General features: G+C 39.1%; 1 protein-coding gene across 1 annotated transcript in view; it reads right to left on the reverse strand.

The window, feature by feature from the left end:
* The window catches only part of SYBU (syntabulin), a 74,415-nt gene that overhangs the window by 37,430 nt on the left and 18,636 nt on the right, over positions 1 to 18,349 (reverse strand). Inside the window, exon 3 of the mRNA XM_040494270.1 lies at positions 11,612 to 11,809. Within this exon, the coding sequence (XP_040350204.1) occupies positions 11,612 to 11,809 (198 nt within the window). The remainder of the gene's footprint in view (positions 1 to 11,611; positions 11,810 to 18,349) is intronic.

Consider the following 18,349-nt stretch of genomic DNA (forward strand, 5'->3'; position numbering starts at 1 on the left):
TTCTCCATAGGTCTGCAAGTGGCCTGGTTCACCCTATTCAGTGCCTAAATATAAGGTGAGGTAACCTCCTCCCACAATTATCTCTCAGAAAAGGAGAAAGCCCATATATTAGAGTCTTTCCATAGCCTCTTATTATAGAGCTCTTGCTCATAATTACCTTCTCCGAACAAAAAATGCTGTTTGAAAAACACACATCAGTCTGAATTGACCTCAATCAGTGCTAGTTTGGGCTGCCTATGGAGGTCAACTGATGGGATTGTTTAAAATGAAGGAGGCTAAGAAATGAAAAAAAAACAGATTATGTAATTATTCCTGTGATTTCCCCCCATCCTTTAAAAGAAACTTTTAAATGGCAATATGGTCAATGGTTAAATTGTAGAGATCACAAAAACCCATATCCCTTGCTAACTGAACTCAAGAACCAAATAGCTTTGGATAATGAAGGGTATTTGTATAAATCTACAGGAAAACAGAAAAATCAGCTGTCCTCATACTACAGTGGATGTTGTGACAGCTTGCAGGTTGTCTACCTCCATTTTCCCCTTTTCCCACAGTAACGGGTGCCTGTTTGACCAAGTGTCCTGGGATATAATTGGAAATGACTTCTGTGTCCTGACCTTAAAGTGACTGAGTGTCCCCCGGTCCCTTTCCCCCTTCCTCTGCCTAGTAGGTCACAGCCAACCTGACATAGGTTGTGATTCGGTGATCAGGTGATTAGGGATCACCCAAATACCTAGGTTTTGTTTAGCAAGAGACAAATAAACTTCTGTCTGGTTTTAACCTCTGTATTTTATTTAATGTTTATATTTAACCTTTGTATTTATAACCTCTTTTTTACAGTAACTTCACTGATACCTTCATCGTACTTGTAGTCTTAAAGAAAATGTCCAATGAGAGCACTAGACGTGGATTCAAAATTGCTTCGTATCAAACAAATTGGGTGGAAGTGAAAATGATGTGTTCCAGAAGTCAGAGGAGTTGGAAAGTAGCTCTAGGGATGAGAAAAACTGAATAAAAATCTTACATTAACTGTGAACAAAAACACCCCCCAATGTTTCTAAATTAATAGTACAGTATAAATAAGTATATTTAACTAAAATAACGAATAAAAAAATCCATCAGAAACGGACTCTTCCATTCAGATCTCCTAAGATTTACTCGAGCTAGCAAGTGAAATAAAATTTTTTAATTCTCATTAGGGAAATGCGAGTCCTTTGATTCTGCCATATACACTGCATCCCTATATCTTTCTCTGTTTCCACCGTCCTTCCTAGGCTAAGCCATCTAAACTTAAGTACATCTTCTTCCAGTTTCCCATCCTGATGATCCAAGCTCCACAGAATAGTCAAAAGGATCTCAAACATTTACCTTGAATTATGTCTGTCTTCTTGAAACCCTCCAATGGCTTCCCAGTAATCAAACGATACAGACTTCACCTGACACCACTCTCTCCCTTCCTAACTCACTGCCTTACCCCCACCCCCACACGTCCCTAAATATGAAGGGATATAGCTAAGTTCTCAGCTCAAATGTCATCTCCTCAGACACTCCCTTGCCTCATCCCCAGCCACTGTCTATATAAATTACCTTGCTTCATTTGTCACTATCTGAACTCATCTTGTTTGTCTGCTTGTGTATCAGCCATCTCCCCATGTTAAAGGCAGACTCCATGAGAACAGGCATCTTGTCTGTTTCTTCCCTCTATCCTTACTGTCTAGAACAACGGTAGCAGCACAGACTAAATGCTTAATAAATATCAGCTGCATGAAAGCTGGTCAATGTACAGCCAGGATTCAAACCTAGGTTTAGCGGAAACCTCTTAGATGTGATGAAGTACGGGTTCCCTTTCTTTTCTTTAGACTCTGACGTGAACCTCATGCTTCTGCTATGCCATAAACATTCTAGTCCATGCATCTCCAAGTATATGCAGCCAGGTTCCTGAGGCATTACCTCACTTAAACCATGGCCTGCATCCTTGGCTGCTATCAGATACAAGCTTGGGTGGCAGAAAATGTTAACGCAGTGAATTACCCAAGCAAACATACTATGTGGTTCAACACATATTCTTTTTCTCTTTTTTAAAAATAATGTTTATTTATTTATTTTGTGGGAGACAGAGACAATGCAAGTGGGGGAGTCACAGAGAAAGAGAGAATCCCAAGCAGGCTCCACGCTGCCAGCACAGAGCGCAACGCGGGGCTTGAACCCACAAAGTCGTGAGATCATGACCTGAGCCAAAACCAAGAGTCAGACGCTTAACCGACTGAGCTACCCAGGTGCCTCTCAACCTATAACTTTTTGTCTATAGCCCTGCTGTACACCAAAATGCCACAAAACGAATTGTACCCACAAAGGAGACAGTGAGATCAGGGTATTTAACTGTCTGGCTCTTCTCCTATCAAGGGTTTCATTCCTACACAGAAGCGCGTGTCCAATTGCTTCACACGTAGCCTCAGAGTTCTTTCCCTCTGGGTTCTGAGTAACTCCGCCCTCTTCTGGGCCCTTCAGGATGTAGAAATAACTCCAAGCTGCTGACAAGGCCAAGTATTTCACCATACCTCATTGGATCCCCTTAATTATGCCCCCACCTCTGCACACAGACAGTGTCTTCGATAAACTCTCCTCAGTTAGTACAAAAACAAAAGTCTAATCTAAAGCATAGATCTGCATGATTTATAACTCTTGGTTTCCACGTTTATGTATAAGGTTCCAGGTTTATTTCTCTTCCGTTGGCAGTCGATAAGTATGTTTAATAGTGAGTGTGTGGTCTGCTGGAACATCTGCTATGTATGGGGAACCAATAATGCTTCGTTCTCAACACATTAGAGCACTTAGTAAGCATTTGGCAGGCCCCCAAACTGGTGGCCATAACACTACACATGCAATAAATGCTAGCAGACCCAGGATTTGGATGGCAGTCACCTTTGGGAAGAAGGGGATTACAATTCACTAATTCTTAGGGGAACACCATTACCGGACCATTTGGCACCATTAGCTTGATTGGGTGCATCCTCAAAAGCACAGATGGGAGGAAGGCATGAGAGTGAATATGTAACCTTGCACAAAGATAAACACTTCTGTCCACTCATCACATTTCAGCTTTATTTTACTGATCTGGTGTCTGCTGGGGAAAAGTGACAGACTGAACAATAGTCTACCACAACATGTTCTCTGCTGTATTCTGGGTGAGCATTCTTGCTCTAGGGGTGAAAGAAAGGTTCAGAGGCTCATTTCCGTATAAATGCAAAAGCTCTTGTTTAAATTGACAAAGTCTAATGACCTCTGCTTAGGAAAGTATTCATGATATGCAGGGTAGCACAATAAACATTTTGACAAGCAGGAAAGGACTAGTTTATGATTAAGAGGAGAACACCGAAGATCTTAACATTCCTTTGATGTTCGTATCCTCACAGTTGATTGATCTGCACCCAAACAGTCTTATGTGTTCAACTCTGTGGACTTTATTGAAGCTATATTGAGGTTCATTGATTTTGTTATTGGCAACAACCAGCATAATCTACATATGGACTATATTAGCTAATTTATAAAAATTAATAAGAATTTTTAGGGTTTTACAGACATTAAAGAAAAATAATTTCTGTCTTATTCAACACATTTTTCTCAATTGTCACACTCCCTTATTGCAATTAAAATTATTCCTTTGAAGGCAGACCTTATAAGCAGGGCAATGGTTAAAAGCTAGTACCAAGACTGCCCTGTTTCAGTCTACTTACAGGCTGTGTGACCTTGAATGAGTTACTTAACTTTTCTATGCCTCAGTTTCTCCATCTGTAACACAGGGGATAATGGTATCCTTTTCTCCCACTGATGTTAGGATTAAATGAGTAATGTGCTTAGAATTTTGATTGGGATAATCAGTGCTTGATAAATATTAGCTAAAAAAAGTTTTTAGAGGAACATATTGCAATTCAACAGTTTTTATTTTAATTTTATTTATTTATTTATTTAGACAGAGAGTCGGGAAGGGGGGCAGAAGACAGAGGGAGAGAGAAAGAATCTCACAAGGGGGCAGAGAGGGAGAGAGAGGGAGAAAGAGAGAAACAGGGCTCACCCAATGTGGAGCTCGAACTCATGAACCATGAGTTCATGACCTGAGCTGAAGTCTGATGCTTAACTGACTGAGCCATCCAGGTGTTGAGAGAGAGAGAGAGAGAGAGAGAGAGAGAGGAGAATCTTAAGCTGGTTCTATGCACAGCACAGAACTGGATATGGGGTTCGATCCCACAACCCGGGGATCATGACCTAAGCTGAAATCAAGAGTTGGACACTTAACCGAGTCACCCAGGTACCTCCATCCAAAGTGGTTTTTTTTTCAAGTAATTTAATTTTTTAAGTACTCTTTAAAGTTTTTTTTCTAAAGTAATTTAATTTTTTAAGTAATCTCTACACCCATGTTGGGCTCACACTCACAACCCTAAGATCAAGAGTCGCATGCTCTACTGGCAGAGCCAGCCAGGCACCCCTAGCTAAAAAATTTTTAAATCCAGTTTCAGAGTGTTATCCAAGCCCACAGTTCCATCTAATATATCTTCCAGATATTTTCATAAGGTCTTCAGTATCTAAAATAGATCACAGCCTTACTCTGCAAGACCTTTGATTGTAACTGTAAGCTGTTAGAAAAATCATGCCTTGCCAAGAATGCTGAAAGTTTCCGTAGAACCAAAATCTTTTAGCTCTAAAATTGTAATTTTTTCCACTCTATGAAAATATTTCTAAAATGCTTAGGACATTTTTCTGCCCTCACACACATCATTTTCTGCCAACTCCACCATCACAATGACTCAGTCTGTTTCTACAACATTAATTACTGCACAAAGTGCTACAAAGCACTTACATTTAAGAGGCCACTGTGTTTTTTAGTGGTCTTTTGTCTGCTCTTTCATATTTTCCCATCTCCTTCCTCATTGTCAAGGCATCAGCTGTCAATTCACACTGTTGCCAGTGTTCTCCTGTGACAAACACTGCTCCCATTTTATGTAAACTAGGATCCCATGACATGCTAGAGTGGGGTTTCAAATAAACACAAGTTCTGTGTGGTGAGAGTTTTTTTTTTTTTAATGTTTATTTATTTTTGAGAGAGAGAGATAGATAGAGAGACAAAGAGACACAGAGTGAAAGCGGGGAAGGGACAGAGACAGGGGGACACAGAATCCGAAGCAGGCTCCAGGCTCTGAGCTGTCAGCACAGAGCCCAATGTGGGGCTTGAACCCACAAACTGCCAGATCACAACCTGGGCTGAAGTCGGATGCCTAACTGACTGAGGCACCCGGGAGCCCCTGTGGGGTGAGAGTTTTAAAGAGTTTTCTTGTAAAGGAACGTGCACAGAATTTGTGTCACCTATGGTAGCTACAAATGACCACTATGAACATGCACTTGAGGAATTATTTTGTGGAGGGTCCAATGTTGGGCACTTTACATTCATTAGTCTATTGAATCTTCGAAAGAACCCATTTTACAGATGCTGAATACAAGGTTTTAGGGAGATAAAAGTAGCTAAAGACCACACAGCGATAAAGTGGTGGTATGAAAATTTGAACCTAGTATGTTGGACACCCGAGTCTGGTGGTCAGAAAGTGCTCCCAACCCCGACCCACACTTTCTTTTTCCCACGCCAAGTCAAGCTGCATAACCTAGGGGGCAGCAGCACATGTTGACATTCTCAAGCTCTCAACTCCCCTCCAGGCAGCTCAAGTTATTATCAGGATGGCCTGCCCCAGGTAAGTTGTCTAGCTCTCCTTTATTTCACAGAACTAACTTTGAAGTGAAGGCATGCTACTGATAAGCACAGGAACATCTGTAGCTATCAGCTGTATGAGAAACAGCCTCCATCTACTGAGGGAACCAGGGTTGATTAATCGCTAACCTAGCTGGTGCCTTCTGAGTTTTCTAGCATCTGCCTCTTAATGTGGGAAATAGTCTTTTTAAAGTAACCAAGCCTCTGTTATTGTTGTGAGGTTATTATAGTTCATCTGGCCAGGTCTCCAATTTCCATAGCCCGGGTGGTGTCAGATGACAAGGGAATACTGCTTTAGTTTGAATGCTGATGGAGCACAGTGACGTCTTTCAAATGCAGATTTCAACATTTCAGTTTCTAAATGTGGATTTCTTTTAAATTATTGTGACCCTAACGATTTGTTTTTTATCTGTCTCCTCAATCAGCAGGTGTGTTTTTTTTTCTCCTTCCTTGTCTTCCAATTATTTGTTTAAATCTTGTAATTGTTTCCCCAGCTCTCCATCGAGCCTTGTGGGGAAAGGATTTAGTATTTCTTTTTGTAGAATAATGACACCAAGGTCTTTTTCTTTCTCAAACTAAGATAGACCAAGTAGTAAATCCAGCATGATAGGAGGCCCAGGAATGTTGTTTAATCCCATTAGGCCTTGCCTTTCGGGGTAAAAATCATCAGGAAAACTGCAAACCAAACTTTTTTTAAAATTAATTTACTTTTTAAAATATTTTAGTTAGTTAACATACAGTGCAATACTGGTTTCAGAAGTAGAATTTAGTGATTCCTCACTTACAACACCCTGTGCTCATGGACAAGGGTCCATCACCCATCTAGCTCGTCCCCCACCCACCTCCTTCCATCAACCCTGTTTGTTCTCTGTTGTTAAGAGTCTCTGGTGGTTTGTTTTCCCTCTCTTCTCTTTTTCTGCAAACCAAACTTGAGAGGAGCACCTGGGAGAAGAATTGTTACCACGGCAGATTCCTCAGAGCCCCCAGTCGAAATGCCTTCATTTCTTTCTTTCTGATCTGCACTATGGGCCAGATTTATCACACGGTATTCTGTCTTCAGTTACAAAGCAGGGATGGCACTGAGGTCTTCTTTGCATCCCTCCGACGCCCTTCCCATGCCAAACATAATCCCTTGCACAGAGTGTACACTCTATTTCTCTTTTAAATATTTATTGGACACCTACCTATAAAGACAGGCGCTGCATTAGGCCCTGGGGATTCAGTCTTGAATGTTTGCTGAACTGACTTGTAGATAAAAGGAAACCAAGAAAATGCAAAGCCATTATCCAACTGGACCATAGGGATGTCTCCTTTTGCTCTTTGGTGGCAATTTTTAATTAAATGTGCATAGGCATTAAGTGATAGAAGCCAAAATGACAGAAGGCTCACTGCCTCCAAGAAGTTCCTGAACAGGTCCTGGAGGAAGGAAGGGCTTTCATGCTGTGTGTGCCACGGTGCCCAGCTGGCAAGGTGCAGGCTTGCTCAGCTCACCTTTCTAAGCCTTTCCCGGCATCCTGTGACAGATTTCCCTTCTCCTTCTGCATCGGATACTCAGTGAGCATTATTAGCTCTTTATCTAAATGACTAAAGGGGCATTTCAAGAACTCCTTTTTGAGGTGAATAGCAGTTTTCCAGAATCTAGAACAACGGACCTAAAATTAAATGGGCCTGGGTTATTTAATGTTAAAGAGTCCTGGAACATCTATAGAAGAGACACTAATTGCTTGCTATTTTAATAAATTGGTATTGGTTCTAATGAGTTGATTTATTTTTAAAAAAAGTAGAGCACACATCAAGGGCTGAAGATGGGTTTGAGCTGAGGGGAGACTGTCACTTGGGATTAGGGAGGAGGCGGAACGTTTTAACCTGAGAGCAGAATCTTCTTGTGGTTTAACAGATGAGGTCTCTGCATTTTATAAATTGTGGAGTCATCCAGGGGCCTCGTTTCCAGGATTTCCTCTCATCATATTTATGAGACTGACAGGTTTATTCTGCCGAAAGTTCAGAGAACTATAGGTCACGGTGCAGATTTTTCTGCAAAGAGCTTACTGTACAGAACTGAGTCCCACTCAAAGGCTTGAGCAACTTTTTCGCTGATGACATTAGGAATTTTAGGCAACTAAGAAATAAGCTTTAGGGATCTCTCTGACCTTGGTTAAATGCAAATAAATAAAAACATTGTTAAGATAAAGATTGTTTAGGTGATATGAATGCCTATGAGCAAGTAAATCAGAATTCTGGTGACAAAAGTTGTTTTTTGACAAAAGTGGTGTTTCGGGCTCTGCCTCTGGGCAAGGGTCATTACACCAGGATTCATAATTTCTAATAAAGGAGGTCTAAGAAACCTCAGAAATAGGAAGTGATATTTTGTGCATATGGGTATTTTTCTGGAGTATAGGTTCATAGCCCTCATGATTCCCAAAGGATCCATGAACAAAACAACATGAAGACTGTTCTTGTTTTCTTCCTTTTATCTTTTTCTTTCCTTCCTTCCTTCCTTCCTTCCCTCCTTCCTTCCTTCCTTCCCTCCTTCCTTCCTTCCTTCCCTCCTCCTCCTTCCTTCCCTCCCTTTATTTCTTTTTCTTAATTATATGCATTTTCTTCAGGATGACCTAAGGCCTTAAACATTCTCAGCAAGCAAGTGGCTGGTCTTTGGCAAGTGGGTACCTACTACTGGAGGATTAAGGACTTGCTCAGTATGAATCCTGCACACACACTTACGGATTTAAGTCTTATGGTAACATATGATTATTCTTATTACGATTATTGAAACAAGGAATGATAATCTTAATGCCCATTTAATCTTAGTTTGTTCTTGCTGCACCATACTTGTCTCCTGTGTTACTCTTTCCTTGTATTGTTACCTCTATAAAATGTTTTTGGAATGAGGAGAGAGGTAGGGAGGGGGGGATGGGAAACCAAAATGAAATAATTTCACGTTGCATCCAAACCCTGCACACGTTGCATACAATGCCTGCACAGTGAAATCACTGTTTTGTTTTTGTTTTTTCAATTCACGCAGCTGGCATTCTTTCCTGCACCATTTTATCTTTTCAATTCCACAGCCTACCTTTGCTGTTGAGCCCCCACTATTCACCGGACTCTGTGTTAGGAATATAAAAAGAGGATGACAAGGCTCCTGCTCTTAAGCTTACATCCCATATGTTAGAGAAATAGATTCTATTGGGTGGGTACTCCCTGGTTAAAAGAAAACTGAGAAGATATTTCCAAAGAACATATGCAAATAGCCAATAAGCACATGAAAAGACGCTCATAGTCATTAGCCACGTAAATCAAAAGCACTATGAAATACCACTTCACACTCACTAGAATGGGTATAATAAAAAAGACAGTCACAACTGTCAACAAAGATGTGGCGAGACTGGAACCCTCATACATTGCTAGTGGGGATGTAAAATGGTGCAGTCATTTTGGAAAACTTTGGCAGTTCCTCAAACTGTTAAATATGGTTACCATATGACTCAGCAATTTCTTTCCTAGGTATATACCCAAAAGAACCGAAAGCATATTCATGAAAAACTGTTACATGAATGTTCATAGCATTTATATAATAGCCAAGAACCAGAAACTATGCAAATGTCCATCACCTGTGAATGGATAAACAAAATGTATAACCATACCAAGCAAGACTTTAATAAAGAAAAAGCTGGAGGTGGCAGGTGTGAAGAGGTAGATGGGAACTCTGTACCCTCCATTCAGTTTTTCTGTAAATCTAAAATTGCTCCAAAAAAAGTCCACTTAAAACTGTGGTATAGCTATACAATGGGATATTACTGAGCCACAAAAATGAGTGAAATACTAATGCATGCTACATTGATGAACTGTGAAACATTATGCTAAGCGAAAGCAGCCAAATACAAAAGGCCATGTACTGTATGATTCCATTTATACAAGATGTCCAGAATGGGCAGGCCCACAGAGACAGAGTAAGTTAGTGGTTGCCAGGGGCTGGGGAAAAGGGAGAGCAGAGAGTAGTTGCTAATGGGTAGGAGGTTTCTTTTGGGAGATGATAAAAATGTTCCGAAATTTGATAGTGGTGATGTTTGCATAACTTTTTGAACAAACTACAAACCAGTTAATTGTATACTTTAAAAGGGTGAATACTATGGTACGTGAATTATATCTCAATTTTAAAAAGAACCACTGAGCTGGAGGAGGGAGGGGGGTAGTTCCTGTCCTTGGGTACACAAGGTAATGTTTATTTGCTGGCTCTAATCACATCACATTCTTTTAACTCATTGTCTCTGTCTTAAGCATTGAAGGTATCCAACACTTTTTCTACAATAACCATCTTTCCCTTTTATATTCTGACTTCCCCCTTTCTTTTTCATATTATTTCAAAGCAAAAGACTATTAACGAACTCATCATGACTACCATTTATCAAGAGCCTAAGAAAGGGGATTTCTTTTTCACACCGTTTAAGTTGTATTCTGAGACTAAACAACATTGTCTTTGGTTGACCAAACGCAAGATGAAGAATAATCCATTAAGATGTGCTGAGCAAATCAGTTATTCAGGAAGAACAAAAGCAGACAGAGATGGAAGAGGGCACAGGACCAAGCCTTGGCTCCATTGAAATAAAGCTGTCTATAGCTCCTTGCACAATAATGCCATCACCAAACAAAAATGAGAAGACAAACGTAAAGAATGAGGACTCCTATAAGTCATTAATCTGTCTTTTCAGTCTCATAAATACGTACAGCATTCACTGTGGGTGTCCAAGAAAATAACGCAATATGGCAGCTCTCAATGCCAACGCTCAGAGATTTTTACTTTAAAGTTATAACTTTAGTTTTACTAAAACTGTACTTATTCATATAACGTATATATTTCTGGGATGTAAAATATTTATTTATATATTGCAAATTCTGAGAACTGACATTTTCTGGTGTTCATGGTGTCTCACCCATTGTAATAAAAATCTCCATTTCATCTCATATTTTACAATATTGAACATCTATATGTATACATATAACATCATATTCATATTTAATTTTTTTTATATATGAAATTTATTGTCAAATTGGTTTCCATACAACACCCAGTGCTCATCCCAAAAGGTGCCCTCCTCAATACCCATCACCCACCCTCTCCTCCCTCCCACCCCCCATCAACCCTCAGTTTGCTCTCAGTTCTCAACAGTCTCTTATGCTTTGGCTCTCTCCCACTCTAACCTCTTTTTTTTTTTTTTCCTTCCCCTCCCCCATGGGTTCCTGTTAAGTTTCTCAGGATCCACATAAGAGTGAAACCATATGGTATCTGTCTTTCTCTGTATGGCTTATTTCACTTAGCATCACACTCTCCAGTTCCATCCACGTTGCTACAAAAGGCCATATTTCATTTTTTCTCATTGCCACGTAGTATTCCATAGTGTATATAAACCACAATTTCTCATATTTAATTTTTAAAAGCAAATAAAATAACTAGGCCAGTAAGTATGCCCATCCCTATAGATCTGCATCGAGATAACCTGTTCTTTTCATAATCTGTAGGCACTTTAAGTGGTTCCAAGTAATTTCATCGTATAATTTCTGCTAGAATTACATAGTATAAATGTGTTAGACCATCCAGTTTACATTTCTCCAACTTTGCTCTTTTTTCTATGTCTATATAATGCACATATGTCCCTACACTTACTCAATTATTAACAATAAGTACACAAAATATTCCACTCTCTGCCCACTTTCTTAAAAAACAAAAGAGAGATGTTTCTGGGTAGTGGGTATAATATCAATATAGTATTCTTTGTCTTGATATACAAGTGCTTTGTTTCAAATGTGAAATCACCCCAGTCATATTGTTCTGAGAAAAACATTAAGAGTAAGTGCATTTACCTGGCTTTACAAGGCCTGATTTTGGTTCCTTCTTATATCGAGATGACTGGATGCTTCCTTCACTAACCATTCCAACTGTGCATTTCTTTCTGGAAAAGTCTTCATCACTTCCAGGGCAAAAGCCAACAGGGCTGTTTCCGGTATCCGAGGGTGTCTTCACAGGAGACACTGACTGGCTACTGGGACAGCCTGTGTCATCTGGAAGACAGGAATCAATAAGTGTTTAATGAGGAGGAGGAAATCAATGATGGCAAAGAGAAGCCATGCAGTGAGCCATGCACACGTGCACTCACACACACGTGCACGGCTCAGGAGGCTCTGGGTTAATGCCTGGGGATGCCTCTCCTTTTATTTTCCATATTTTGGCCAATTGTGTTAACAAAGAAAATATCAGCTATCATAGAACATATTTTAAGGCAAAATCTTCTAAGCTTTTTGGACCACAAATATTCCTGTAACATTCATGTTGTCAACATGTAAAGATTTGTCTGTTTTAACACTTTAGGTAGTATCCTTTTGGGTCAAAACTGTCTATAGATTTTTTCATGCAGTTAGTAATAAAAAGTTCACATAGCAACTTGGGGGCATTAGTGTGAACTCTTCAGAGGTGTTTGTGTTAGGAAAAAAACGTTACTTGAATATCACTGACCACATCCAGTTTTCACTTACTTGGCTTATCAACTGGTCAATAGAGTTTGAGAGGTAACAGAGTTGGCTTTTGGAGTTCAAGGGAGCAGAAAAAAGTGATCCTGTTTTATTGCCATACATACCCACCCAAAATATATTAATCCAATATCTTGCTGTCTGTGCTAAACTGGTAAAATGAAAATAATATTCAATTAGAAACTTTCCCTTAACTTTCAAGTTATAGATTATAACTATGATCATTATTATAAGCTACCATGTATGATATGAAATGACCTGTGTAGATGCTTATTAAGCAAACAGGAAAGTCATAGCTGGCTCCTATAAATGCTTTCCATACTTATTAAATATTCATCATGATTGGTTTATTCATTTATACTTTGATGATGAGAACTGTATGGGAATTTAAAGTAAATTAATATTACTTAAAAGTATGTCAAATCAAAATAGTCAATTAGTGGTAAATATTCATTACTAAATAATTCTTCATTATACAGAAATATTTTGACGGCAGGGTTACTTTGGTAACTCATAAGAGAAAAAAATGAATAAAGACTTTTAGTACTAAACTTTAGAACTATTACATTTTTATGAATATTAAAAGAATTAAAATAATTTGCTCCCCATGAAAGACCATCTTAAATTCCATAGCTTTTTAAATAAAGACTGAAAGAGAACTAGGCATGAATAAAATATGCTGGTTGCCTGAAATAAAATGACTAGAATCCATATAAAAAGTAATTGCCATTGTTTCATTTTTGGCTTTTATTTCAGTTTTTATGAAACTGATATTAAGAAATATCCTAGTTTCTGGAACAAAGTGAATTTGGCACTGGCAAAATGATTTGTTTCTCCTAATATCCTTTTTTTTCTTTTTACTTTTGGACATACTAGTACACACAGGACCTCAATGGTCCATTCTTGGAAGTGGATGGTTTTTAGTGCACTGTTCTTGCCTTCTGCCTTGGCTGCTCTTTTATTTTATTTAATTTCTTTTTATTTTATTCAAAAAAATTTTTTTTAATGTTTATTTATTTTTGAGACAGAGAGAGACAGAGCATGAACAAGGGAGGAGCAGAGAGAGAGGGAGACACAGAATCTGAAACAGGCTCCAGGCTCTGAGCTGTCAGCACACAGCCCGACGCGGGGCTCGAACTCACGGACCGCGAGATCATGACCTGAGCCAAAGTCGGACGCTTAACCGACCAAGCCACCCAGGCACCCCTTGGCTGCTCTTTTAAAAATGCCAGTTCTTACCAAACTCCAGAAGAAATTTTGGCCCTGAATTACAGTGATGAGAACCCCTCTGGGCTGCTACCTCTCGACTATTTCATCAAGTATTGTCCCTGCCTTTCTCTTACATTTGCATGCCTCATGCTTCAACCCAAAGAAATCCTAGTTTCCCTCTAAAGGTGCAAAGCTGCTAATTACTCAGACAGATTCCAGCAATTTTACAAGGCTCAACAGGTCTGTACATTGCCTCAGGAGGTCCTCTGTTCTTGATTCCTCCGATCCCAAAACAGATAAACCCAAGCAAATGAGGTCTAATCATTCAAAAATACCCACTGCTTTTAAAATTATTTCCTTATGAGTCACTTCCATAAATTACTCCTTTGGAAAGAAAGATGGCCCAAATAGAAATCCATGCTTCAAATTTTCTACCCTAAAATGTAATTTTTCTTGAAAACTCTCAGACTCAAGGGAACAATGTCCAAAAATGTCCAGTATTGAGAAACACTGTCAAAATTATAATTTAACGTTTATTTATTTTTGAGACAGAGAGAGACAGAGCATGAATGGGGGAGGGTCAGAGAGAGGGAGACACAGAATCTGAAACAGGCTCCAGGCTCTGAGCTGTCAGCACAGAGCCTGACGCGGGGCTCGAACTCACAGACCGCGAGATCATGGCCTGAGCCGAAGTCGGCCGCTCAACCGATTGAGCCACCCAGGCGCCCCAAAATTATAATTTAAATTTTTTTTTCCTTTTTCAACGTTTTTATTTATTTTTGGGACAGAGAGAGACAGAGCATGAACGGGGGAGGGGCAGAGAGAGAGGGAGACACAGAATCGGAAACAGGCTCCGGGCTCTGAGCCATCAGCCCAGAGCCTGACGCGGGGCTCGAACCCACGGACCGCGAGATCATGACCTGGCTGAAGTCGGACGCTTAACCGACTGCGCCACCCAGGCGCCCCCAAAATTATAATTTAAATAGATAGAAAGCAAATGTGTTTTGTTGGTTCTATTATCATTTTGCCAGGAATATGTATAAACCATGTGTTCAGTACTAACAATGTTAAGGATTAAGTGCTAGGTCTGGTGAAAAGTTGGGACCTGAAATTATATAGAAAAGTGGCAGTTTAGGGAAGGCAGAAGTACATGGAATGTGTGCTTCACCTATATTTACAGCTAGTATCTCCAGGAGAAGGGATTTAGAAGATGAATACTTAAATAAATCTGACGTAGGTACTACATACAGCATCTGAATCACTACATAAACTGGTGTTCACCCACATCTCTTAACTGTCTAGTACTGCCCTTCATCTTGAGGGGGAAACAATAGACATGATCTTTCATCGGTTAAACAAACATATACATATATATATATCAAGTCTTGGCACTGAACCAGCCCACAGGCATTATACCCAGTCCCCACACTGATGGAGCTTATAAATAAGCAAAAGGGATTGGGTAAATATCACTTACAATACATAGTTCCTGTAAATTGGCAAGTTTGTTAAAGCAAATCCATACTCAAGAAAGTCGGTGAGTTATCAGAGAAGTTTGGGGGTATTCACCTGTTTTGTCTGATGGGATCAATACTAACAAAGGAATCTGGTTTTAGACAGGGCAAGGCCATTAAATTTCCTACTAGAGAGAATAAACTGTAAGTCATGCAAAGTAAGACCCTAGCAAAGGCAACAGAGGCCCCTGTACCAGGGAGTCATCCGGTAACCTGAGGCACCTGAGGTATTTTCCTCTGGTAGCACTGAAAAAGTCGTTATTTTTTCAACAAGTCTTGCTTAAGATTCCTTTCCCCCTTTCCCTCCCCTTCCTTGCTCTTCCTCCTCCTCCTTTTTAACATCATGGTTTCAGTTGGAGGCAGACTACCAGTCCAGATGAAGATGATACTCCTTTCCAAAATTCTATGTAAAATATTCTCCCTTCACATTTACTGTAAGATTCTAAGAAGACTGCAGCCAAGTTGATGCTCTTTGGTTATTCATGTCTAATCTTACTATGTGCCAAACTACATGTGGATCAAGCACATACTTAAAGAGATTTATTTATTAAACCCACTTCAGTTAAATCCTTTGAGTACGCCTTGTTTCCTGCTGCTACTAGCTGAATTTGTCCTGTGGAATCCATAGATTTATAACCACAGAATTTATAATTATGGCTTTTTTGGTTATGTTAGTATAAAGAAATTATCAATGACAAAAATTTCTAAGACGACGCCATGATGAAACTATTTCAGGGCAGGAAATGACTGAAATCCTGAATGATCTACCCAAAAAGTGTGGAGTGTTTCAAATTTCCAGAAAAATGCCTGAGAAAAACAAGAACATTTCAGCCTGGCTTTGGCATAGAGAACCTTTCCTGAAAGGCTTTAGGAAAAGCATGTGGAAGACTGTCAGTCTATTGGAGAGGGAGAAGTTTTTCTTTTAAAACACACACACACACACACACACACACACACACACACACACCTCTACCTCAGCGCTTACACAATTGAGCTTTTATTTTACACTTCTTTATTATTCACAGTAAGTATAACTTCATTAAAAAAAAAACATGCAACAAGACCAAGTTTCATGTTTTACACATTGTGATCCATTTGAAAATACAGGATAACTTCCTTCTGAGGTAAATAATTTTAAATCCCACTTAAATAGGCCCAGGATGGTCCCTGGTGGAGCAGGGGTAAAGGTGACTCTTATCAAGGCTTTTGATCACCATCTATAATGAAGGAGACTAATTTACATTTCCTCCTTGATTTATATTAAGGAATAGGTTATTTTGTTCTTGTTCATTTGCTCTGATTCTGTCAGCACACAGGATTAAAGGATAAAGAAAGAATACTCATAGATCCAGGAAGTTCCACAAGCTGTGGCCTATCTAAAGTCCTGTAAAGAAACAGACCTACTAAATAGTTTCCAAATTGTTGTTAAGGAAAAAAAATGTTGAGGTCTATAAAGACAGATGAGACAAAATTATTATAATTTTGTAGCCTGGGGATTGTTTTAAAAAAATGTTCTTTAATCTATTTTTCCTCTTTTTACATTACAAGCTCTTTAAGAATATGGGACATAGTTAATAATTGTACAATTATAATTCTGAAAAAATGTGTATATAAGTATATTTTAAAATAATTTGTATCTTGGGGCACCTGGGTGGCTCAGTTGGTTACGCATCCGACTCTTGATTTCAGGTCAGGTCACGATCTTACAGTTTATGGGATTGAGCCTTGCATCAGGCTCTGCGCTAACAGTGCAGAGACTGCTTGAGAGTCTCTCTTTCCCTCTCTCTCTCTGCTAGTGCTCTCTCTCTCAAAAATAAATAAATAAATAAACTTAAATATATATATATATATATTAAAGTAATTTGTATCTTATTTTAAATGCATTAAAGGAACTTGCTAAGTTAAAGGAAATCTGTTGGGGTTGTTAAAATTTTAACTTACTATTTATTTATTATTTATTTTAATGTTTATTATTGAGAGAGAGAGAGAGGAGACAGAGCACAAGCAGAAAGGCAGAGAGACAGGGAGACACAGAATCCGAGGCAACTCCAGGCTGTCAGCACAGAGCCCGATGTGGGGCTTGAACCCACAAATGGTGAGATCATGACCTGAGCCAAAGTCAGATACTTAACTGACTAAGCCATCCAAGTGCCCCTAACTTAATCTTTAAAATCATAAAAGTAATAATTCTTAATGCAGAGGATCTAGATAGAGTACAGAAGAGTACAAAGAAGTAAAAAGAGAAAATAAACAGACAATAGTTTCCTATAACAGGAAAAATATTTAACAATTTTGCATATTTCTTATTCATCTTTTAATTATGCATATGGTTTACTTTCTCTCTTGCTTTTTAAAGCTCTCTTTCAACATATAGTATAGACAGTTTCATTACTCTGTTACTGAATACTTTCCCCAGGAACCTGTTAGGCTATAAAGAAAGAAGCTATTAAAGACTGAAAGGAGCCAACACAAAAGGGTCCACATTGGCCAAAGATGGGACAATTTGAGCATCAGAAAGAATACATAATTAATGCCAGCTGACTGATAACCACTGGATACACAAAAAAATTCTGTGAGCTCAGAGTCATAAAAATAGGAAACTACAGAGAGAAAGAAGGACCCTTTTCACCTAAAAGAATGCCAACACACTGGAAATCATTGGCAGTGATCTAGGGACCAATTCTTTATATCGAACTGTGGCAATTAAAAGGAAAGAAAAAACTAGCATATATCCTGATTGAAAAACCGGTCCTGTACAAACTATATTTCAGTGTAACTGAAATCCCTGACTGATATTGGAGAGTTCTCCTTTACAGAAGCATCTGGTTAATGAAAATATATGGAATAACAGAAAGTTACCTTTTTGTAACTATTTTTTAAATATTTATTTATTTTGAGAGATAGAGAGTGCGAGCATGCAGGGGAGAGGGGCAGAGAGAGGGAGAGAGAGAGAATTCCAAGCAGGCTCCATATTTTGCGTGGAGCCCAATGTGGGGCTCGATTTCAAGACCATGAGATCATGCATGAGCCAAAATCAAGGAGTTAGATGCTTAACTGACTGAGCCACCCAGGTGCCCCAATTTTGTAATTGTTTCTAATGAAAGAATTGATTTAGATAACACACATAATAGATGAGACATGAGACAATAGTCTGATAGAGAATTTCCAGTGAAGAGATCAGACCTTACCCATCTCTACCCATTCTTAGCATCACCAGTAGTGGGATAACAGACATGATGTACCTTCTGATGGGATGTCCAGATGAAACACACAGCTTTCCCCATGAAGTATTCTTGCCACAAAAATTTCCCCTGAATCTAACCAAGTTTAAAGCTAATGTCCACCTTATAAA

This window comes from Herpailurus yagouaroundi, unplaced genomic scaffold, assembly GCF_014898765.1.
Source record: "Herpailurus yagouaroundi ecotype Mexico unplaced genomic scaffold, PumYag 186, whole genome shotgun sequence".
NCBI classification, from domain to species: Eukaryota; Metazoa; Chordata; class Mammalia; order Carnivora; family Felidae; genus Herpailurus; species Herpailurus yagouaroundi.